This window comes from Teleopsis dalmanni, chromosome 2 (genome assembly GCF_002237135.1).
Source record: "Teleopsis dalmanni isolate 2A chromosome 2, ASM223713v2, whole genome shotgun sequence".
Lineage (NCBI taxonomy): Eukaryota > Metazoa > Arthropoda > Insecta > Diptera > Diopsidae > Teleopsis > Teleopsis dalmanni.
The window spans coordinates 146,869,554-146,878,963 of NC_051847.1; the positions used below are offsets into that span (position 1 = coordinate 146,869,554).

The following is a 9,410-nucleotide window of genomic DNA, read 5'->3' on the forward strand; positions in this document are numbered from 1 at the left end:
TTTAGGATTGAAATATATAAATGCATTTCGTCAGGAAGATATCATCGATAGCTATCCATATAGGACCTAAGCTTGTTTTACGACATTCCTTCATTCTTCTCTATTTTTGGTTTTTATTTCGTCAGGAAGATAAACTGGATTTCAAATAATACCTTTTGTAATCATCTGAATAATTCATTATCATAATTCAATGGAACACTTGTTACAGTGAGTAGATCACTATTGAGTTAAAGCAAAATACTATTGAGTAACAGTGCTTTAGATACTAACTCACGTTGCATCAAGCAAAGAAGAAATTTAATGATTATATACCTATTTATTACAAAACAAAACTAAATAAGTAGCTGGAATATTTTCGGGTATCTAGAGAATTTTTGAATATTTGGAGTGATCGATCCATATGGTTGAATTCAATTTAATTTGATGCTCAAAGACTATGAAGCACTAATACTTATATAATACTTATATAATAATACTATAATACTTATATAATCTCAGCTTTTTTACATTGATAAAGAAAAAAAATTTTATTGATAAAAAAAACTAAAGGGGCGGCTTTACTTTATAAAATATTTCTTTTATAACTGAAAATTTTTTTTAAGTAAATTTTTGTTTGATATTCTTAAATCTTGGTTAATATTAAGAATTGGCACAATTATATATATTTTTATTTTTTTGGACTAAGGCTTCATCAGCTGCAATAATGCTATTTTACTGGGAACATCGTCAAACATATAGTTGATTATATATTTTCTTTATTTTATATGTATGTACATGTATTTTATATACAGTCAAACCTTTCTATAGCGAAGCTACCTATAACGAATTCCTCTCTATAACGAAGTTTTGTTGAAGACACAGGATTTTCATATATTGGAACCTCTCTACAACGAACCTCTCTATAGCGAATTCCTCTCTATAACGAAGTTTTTTTAGATACGCAAACAAATTTTTACATACAAAAAACCTCTCTATAATGAATTTATCAAATACAAGTTAAACACTCAACTAATATGTTGTAACTTATGAGAAACTTCTTTGTATGCAAGCTATTAACTTGTTAGAAGATTTGGAAGAGTTCTTTAATAAAGAAAAAGTAAAAATGTCTAAACAAACTAAAATTATAGACTTACCAATATACAATTAATGTTTTTAATGTTTTGTATATATATATGAATAAACATGAATTAAATATATTTTTAAAATAAATACGTACATATTCCTCAGGCAAATGCCAAAAAATTTTGTTCAATCTCTTTATAACGAAGTTTTTTGTAGGCACCAACGATTTCGTTATTGAGAGGTTTGACTGTATATTCTATAAATTATTATAAATTGTACAACATTCTAACGGAAAGTTTTTACAAATAACATTCTTCAAAAATTTCTTCCCTATTCCTTAATTCGATTTCAACGTCAATTATAACGGTAGTGACTATTTTACTTAATAGAAATTGAATTGCAATAACAAAAATTTTTATTTTATTTTTAATTAATTGAATTTTTGACTGGCCAATACAGCTATTTCGAGAATATTGTCAAATACCCATCAACAGTAGTCTTGGAATTATTTTTTATATGTAATTATTCGTAAATAATCTTTTGAACCTACAAGTACCAAGGGTTGAACTCGTACCCTGCTAAATTAAAAGTTCAGAATCAGTGTTCATTAGCCAACTGATCTAAAGCCGCTCTTGACTTGTATGTTCAAAATGGGTTATGTTAATTTACTGTAAAAATTCATTAACAAATTCATTTGATGTGTTATATTAAAAAGAAATCATAATTTAGTTGCGTCAAAAGCCACAGTGTGAGAGTTGAACCCACTAAAACCACACCCTAGGAATGAATGGAGAAGCTTTCCAAGCAATGTGAAAACTTCATTTCAGTAATTAAGGGAGAGAGATGTGAGCCTAATACCTAGCGGAGTAGGTTTATCCCAGCCAGAAAGCATGGGCGTGAAGTAGGAAAATTGAGGGTTAGTGATGTATAACCCCCTATAATTAGTTATAGTTATTTTTAATTTTTAAATTTCAATTAATTAAAAATAAAATAGAATTTTTTTTGTTGCAATTCAGTATTGTTCGAAACTTCTCTACAAAAATTTCTTCTCTAAATATTTTAGTTAATGAGGTCAAAAAAATTAATTTCTCGATAAATATGCAGTACACCCTGCCAATTCGTTAAACATTTATAATATAAATATTTTTATGAGTGAAATTAAATTATTTAAAAATAATTTAACTATATTTTGCACAACAATAAAATCGTAAATAAACAAAACATAAACATAATAACACATTTTAATAATAAACAATAAAAGTAAATCTCATTAAAACTGAAGGCGCGGTAAGTTTTTCAATTCAATGGATTTGTCGAACTTTAAAGCTCTTCTTGAACAGACAACAGGCAGACTTCATTGGATGGAGCAGAAGTAGAAGACGATACTCATGTGCGCTCAATACTTCTTGTACTGAGTTTGAGACAAATACAATTGAAAAATTTTTTATTTTTGGGGTCTTGTGGTCTGCCAGTTATCGTATCTACAAACAGTGTCCAATCTTCCGTGGCGTGAGGCACTTTGCATTTTCTTCCCGAAGAAAGCACTTCGAGCGCATAAACACATTGGTAGGCAGTAATTTTTAGTTCGCTTGCGAATTCTTGTTTAAACTTTTTTCACTAAATGTTTGTAATGTTTATTCACTAAATTATTGCTATTACACAAGATAAATATTTATGCTTTTTTGTCTGTCTTCTGTTACGTTCGGTATTTTTAAAGTTGCACATAAAATTAAGAAAAAAATCATTGAACAAAAATAAATAAATGGAAAAAAATGTCGTTGGTAACAAATTTAAACATTATCTACTATAATTAAGTGAAATGTTAACAAAAGTGCATTTATGTGCCGTGAAATACGGGAATTACGTTTTTTAAACAATAAGTATTAAATTTACGCGAAATGTCTGCAATTTTAGTTGCATATTGCATTGAAGTGTTTTTAATAGAAAAAAAAATGCATATTGGTTATATAATTTGATATTATAAAGCTTAGCTGCTAATCTATATTTAGTAATAATACTTTAAATCTATATTTAATTATTCCGGTTCATTGTGCCACACGCCACATAAATCGTTAATATTCAATTATTTGTGCCATAAGAAGAGGTGACTTATATTCACTTTTCCTTTTGTCGCCTTTCAGTAAACAGACTACTAAAAACTTGTTCACTAAAAAAAGGACAAACTATCTTTAAATTGTGAAAAAAAAAATTAATCACTAATTTTACATAATATATACGAAACCAAATAATGAAACAAGTTTGTTTTAGAGCCAAGTTCAGTTAATTTTTGTTTCGTTGTGATATAGGATTATAATTTTGTAGCTTTAACGTACAACTTCCATAAAGTTTATGGTGTCAAAAAATTGAAGTGAACGAGTTTCCGTTTTGATAATGAAAAACTTCAATGTTAAATATAATTTAAATTCTTCCTTTCACGTATTCTTCTTCTTTACTTCATAAAACGCGAGTTAGTATCTAAAGCAGTTTTACTAAATAATATCTGTGAGCACTTAAATGATCCATTGTAAAAACAGGTCTTATTAATAATATTAATAATTTATAAAGAGGTTTTCGAAAAGTAGTGAACTACAACAATAAAAGTTCATTTTTATATTATTTTAATTAATTGAATTTTTGGCTGACTGTTTCGAGAACTGTTTCGAGTAGTGCCAAATACCCATCATCAGTTGTCTCGTGCCCTGCCAAATTTAATGCTCAGAGTCAGCGCACCTTAACCAATTGACCCAATGTCGTACTTGACTTTTATGTTCACACAGTTTTCTGGAGTTTTGTTAATTTGCTGTGAAAGTTTTATTAACAAATTCACTTGATGTGTTTATATTAGAACGAAATCATAAACCAGCTGTAGAATAATTGAATTTATTAATCATATTTTTTATTTTAATTGTTAAATTTCAATTATATTCTGTTTGTAAAAGCATTATTTATTAAGAATTTATCCAATCAATTGACAAATCTCATTTTATATATCTCCGGTTGGGTGGTAATAAAACGGCACTTATATACTACTTGGTTCTACCATCACCTGAACTAACCAACCAATTATTAGTTATTAAATAAAAATCGATAAACGTTAATAAAAATATTTTCGTAAGAAAAAATAAATATTACATAACATTTCAGGTCGTATAAGTATAAGAAGAATCGGCGCGATTCCAATTTCGAGAACTCACGCATTTGATAACGGATTTGTATTTTGGTAGTATTACTTAGTTAAAGTAACTTTTCGCACTATGCTGTATGTCAATACACTCGTTCTTACAACTTTGTGAGACTTAAAGTTCTAAAGTCACCACCACACCCAATTAGCAGAAAAAAATAGATTGATTACACGAAATAACGATTAACTCCACGTAGACCCACCAGATGACAAATATATTTTTTGTAAATGTTTTTATTTAGAAATTTTCTACTTTATCTATCTAGCTCGGAAACTAAGCAATATTGACCTTAACCAAAATAACTGTCAATTTTAGAAATTCATTGACGAATAGGTGTGTCCGGGAAATCAATTCGAAAAATGAGTGAGGAAAACCTATCTATGGAAAAAAAACACAAAACAATCGAAAGATAGATTTTTTGACAATTACTATACAACTATTTCAGAAATTCAAAACGGACAGTCTATACAATATTTGTTGTGGCATTGTGAAAGTAGAGCAAGAAGAATAAGTGGGTTGATTGAAAAAATAAAACTGAAAATCGAGAAAATAAATTCATTTTATTACCGGACTATGCGTCATACTTTGCATTTGTTCTATATATTTACATCACCTTTCTTCTAAACGGACCTGTGCGGACCTCAAACAATATGGAGTAGAAAAGTCATTACTAAAACAACTACAAAATTCTTTAAGAAACTGAGATTAAAAGCACACAAAAAATCGAACTAAAAATATTTTATAGCATCCTTAAGAATAATAATATTTTAAAATTTTTATTCCTTATTATGTTATTGTTGTGGTAGCCCACGGGATCTGCTGTAAAATCCCTTTGGGGTTCATGAACGGCACTTGGATGTCAAGATTCACAAGTGTCTCCGGGACATAGACCCGGTTGTTCTTTGAACCCCTTATTATTATTGCTATCATTACCTATTTGTAGATAGCATTAAGTTTTATATTAAACTAATTCTCTAGATTTTGATGTTTTTATCTGTGAAATCAGTTTTATACGTCCACAAAGATTTTACCAAAAGTTGGTTTGGTTTCAACCGAAATGTTTTTTTGTTCTTGTTGTAGACTCGTTAATTACTCTATTACTTTTGATCGGTGAAAATTCGGTGTGTCCCAGGAGCGACCTGGCTTACGTTCTGCCATGACTTGCCAACCACGAACAGATGCCACTTATAATTTAAGGACCAACTAGACTTGACCAATAGATAGTTTTTGAGTCTTATTTCAACTGTAACACTTTCACCACAAATTCTATTTATATTTATATACTGTAATGCCGCTTATAACACGTCACTCATATAACGCGTTTATATATTATGCGATTTCAAATCCCTCATATAACACGTGTTTTCCCGTATATAAGGTGGGAATTTCCCAGGTTATATTTATGTACTGTGAAATTTTTATAATTTGTAGATTTCATAAACAATTTCTTAGTTTGATTTTATTAAAACGCATATATTCCGTTCATAACATAGTTTTTCTTTAATATTCGATTTAAGCACCCGTTAACGAGAAAAGTTAAATACAAATCTATTATACATAACGCGTTATACGGGGTCGTATGAGCATTCTCGTACAACACGCTATCCTGTAACATGAAACTAATCTATCGTGTTATAGGCGGGGAATACTGTATATTTTTTTTTGTTTTAATGCTGTTCAATGGTTGTATCAGCAAACACTTTCTCTACGTAGATATTATATGTTCAGCATATATTAGTATTTCTATAGACATTAGATTGATCTACCTAGTAATAGGTAGTAACAGTCATATTTTGTGGAGTAAATTTCCTCTTAAAATTGTAATAGCTTAGTTATTTTAAAGTATAAACTGTTAATATATGATATAAGTTGACTATCAAAGATCTTATAAAGAATTCACAATGTTTTTTTTCGTTAGGATCAATTTTATTCTACCTCGAAATGATTTATCTCGAAATTTTTATTTTTGACAAACGTTTAAAAAAAGACATTGCATTTAATAATGAATTAATTATTTTAAATTGCCTTTAAAGGTTTTGTTAATAAATGTTTAACATTGTTTTATTAATTATCAAACCAAAAAAAGATGTAACAGACGTAACAAAAGAGGCAATAAAACAGAAATATTTTGAAATAATTCATAATTGCATTTTAAAAGAAAATTAAATGTTTGGCAAGATAAATTCAAATTTGATTGTTTGCAGTTCATTTTAACAACTTCTAATGTCAAATTGAGACAAACGCGAAGACAAGTTGGCGATCTCAATCACATCAAACCACAATTAAAACAAAGCGCACGGCAAGCAACGCAGTCACAGCGATCACACGCAGTACGTTTCAGCAGCAGTTATGGTGTCTTCAATGGACAACAAGTTGTGCGGCTACCTTTTGCCAATGCTAGCAGCAATCATTTTCATTACCAAAGCCGCCGTTAAAGCTGAAGGTCAAGTTTCCGTTGACGATGACTTCCACAGAATATTGGGCAAATGCAAGAGCGATAGTGATGGTTTCGATGATTGCATGCGAGATGCGTTTAACGATTTACGTGCTTATTTCCCCACAGGTAGGTGTGACGACTTCAAGTACGAATTAGTGCTCTGCGATATTATAAAATATCTCTACCGTGTATTGTAGGTGTACCAGAATATAGCATATCACCATTTGATCCACATTATGCATCTTTCATTGAGCTGAGGCGGGGAGACCAAAAAGGTTTAGGAGGTTTTAAACTTATTTTACGAAATGTCTCTGAATATGGTTGGACAAAATCCGAAGTAACAAAATACCATTCAGATAAAGAAAATCAACAGATTATATATACGCAATATTTTCCTGAAAAAAGCTTAGAAGGTTTATATGAATTTTCAAGTAAAATGCTTGGTACACCATTGAAACGTAAGGGATACTGGAATATGACACTCTACGATTATAGGTACGTAATATCAATGATATTAATATCAATAATTATATTATGAATAGAACATATTTGCACATTTAAAACAGGTTGAAACGCTGTTTGGTAGTTTTAACTTGAATAAAAACGTGCATAAGCACCTTCAAACGGTTCCACTAGTTTTCGATGGCCCAGAAAGTATAGAACTACTAAATCTAGTGTCACTTTAAATAAGGTACCTTGATATATCGGCCGGTAGCGAACCCATGTTTGGCTGGTCCAGCAAGTGTTAACGGGCTGAATCTAGTCTCACTTAGGATTAGGTACATTGCAACATCGAACAATTGGAAACCAGTAGGGTCCCAGATTTTTGTATGTAGTAAAAAAATTTATCCAAAATATATTGTCATAATGTGTATAACTGAGAAGTGAGTACAGATCAGAAATAGAAAATCTATTGCTATGAAAATACACTAGCAAAGAAGATATTCCTTTTAGTGAAGATGAAAACATTGCTCTGTAGTATATGTGGTTCGCCTACTGTAATAGTTATCGATATATACGAAACTGGGAATCAACAGAGATGACGGAAACTATAAGCTGACCGCTCAAATTGGAAAGCAACCAATTGTAGACAAATGTGAGGGAAATTTATTTTCTTAGACTAATTGGAGAGACAACTGAAAAAAACGAATAACTCTAAATGGATCCTAAAACTCTTTAACTTATCTTTAAAGATAACTTTAAAAGTAGTAGTTATATTTATTTTTTAATCGACTGAAATACACTAAAACTAACCTCGTAGCTATATAATGATATAACTCATCATATAACTTACTATTGCTTATTTTCTTTGGAAAATATGTGTTGAATAAAAATAATTTGTAAAAAACATATATATGTATTTGAAATAATCTATAACAATTTATTATTTATTTTTAGTCAAACTACAAGTATACGCCGCATAGCTGGACCTGGTTCGTTGCTCAAGGTTCATGTGGAAATTGAGCATATTGGAGGATTGAAAATGCACATTACAAACTTCATAGTACAAGGGCGAGATAATCTGAATAATTTCGCAGACGGCATTATAAATAGTATGTGGCCGATTGGATTTCCTTTTATAAAACCATTCATAAATGAACTTGTCAGTACAGCATTTACGGATATATTCAATGAATCATTTAGACATTTTCCAATAGAAAAATTTTTAAGTTCATAGTAAATAGTATAGAACAAATAATGTAGTGTAATTTATATATATAAATACGTTAAAGGTGCTTTTAGTTTTATTGTAAAACATATGAGTGTTAAAAACTCAAAGAGAATAATTAAACAAGTTCATGTATATTCATTATACCACCTATATCACCTATAGTATTAAACGTTCAATCCATATTTAAAATATTGAATTTGCTCTTATAGCTTTAAAGACATATTTTTTTTAATAATATATAAATCTGATTCTAATAAGAATTGATTACATACAAATCAACAGATTTATTAACAGTATTTTGAATATCAACAGGCTACCAACATGATGATCAGACCCATTGCATAGAACAATAATTAAAAGAGAATTTGTTAAATCATAATTCCTACCATAACGATCTATGTCGTTTTTTATAAAAAAACGATCTATGTGGTGTATGATAATTATCAAGCAGCTCGCTGTACTCAAGCCTATTGCTCGGATACAAACATAGTCGGGTTTCAAGGTGCTAGCACCTTGTAGGTCGAATACTTGAAACACTAATCTCTTTAATTAGAATGAACTCAATTAGAAATCAGTTTAACTGAATCATAAGATCAATCAAGAAATTCCATTTGTATTTGGTGTGCCTGTCACTACTAATTATTCTTTTAATTATTATTTAATATGAAATTCAAATAAAGATATATAAGACATTAGATATAGTCATATAAAGAAATTATCTATATAATAATAAATTTTGTTTCATGATCCTTGAGTTCCATAACAACTCAAAGGGGCCATCTTGAAAGTTATTCAAGATGGCCCCTTCATTATACTTTAGATAAATTTTAGAATATTTCTGATCATATTTTTTTTTAAATGTTAGTCGTGCTACTGTTTTTTATTTAATAATTTAGGTTACTTTTTATATAGTATATAATCATCATTTCATTTTAAACATAAATATTTTAAAAATTATACAATTTTATACATAAAATTATAAAGTAAAATTTAAATATATTTCACTGTAATATTGTAAAACATAAAAATTAAATAAAATTAAAATCATTACCTCAGT

General features: G+C 29.1%; 1 protein-coding gene across 1 annotated transcript; it reads left to right on the forward strand.

The window, feature by feature from the left end:
- The first annotated feature begins 2,394 nt into the window (after nt 1–2,394).
- On the forward strand, nt 2,395–8,409 carry LOC119682928. The gene is made up of 4 exons (XM_038096497.1): nt 2,395–2,628; nt 6,449–6,807; nt 6,879–7,176; nt 8,080–8,409. Exons 2-4 carry the CDS (start codon nt 6,594–6,596, stop codon nt 8,357–8,359), a joined length of 792 nt encoding a protein of 263 aa, XP_037952425.1. The 5' UTR covers nt 2,395–2,628; nt 6,449–6,593; the 3' UTR covers nt 8,360–8,409.
- The last annotated feature ends 1,001 nt before the right edge of the window (nt 8,410–9,410 follow it).

Coding starts and splice junctions, on each gene's coding strand:
- LOC119682928 (XM_038096497.1), top strand. CDS start 6,594: ATGGTGTCTTCAATGGACAACAAGTTGTGCGGCTACCTTTTGCCAATG. Junction 6,808..6,878: donor ACGTGCTTATTTCCCCACAG/GTAGGTGTGACG, acceptor CGTGTATTGTAG/GTGTACCAGAATATAGCATA. Junction 7,177..8,079: donor ATGACACTCTACGATTATAG/GTACGTAATATC, acceptor ATTTATTTTTAG/TCAAACTACAAGTATACGCC.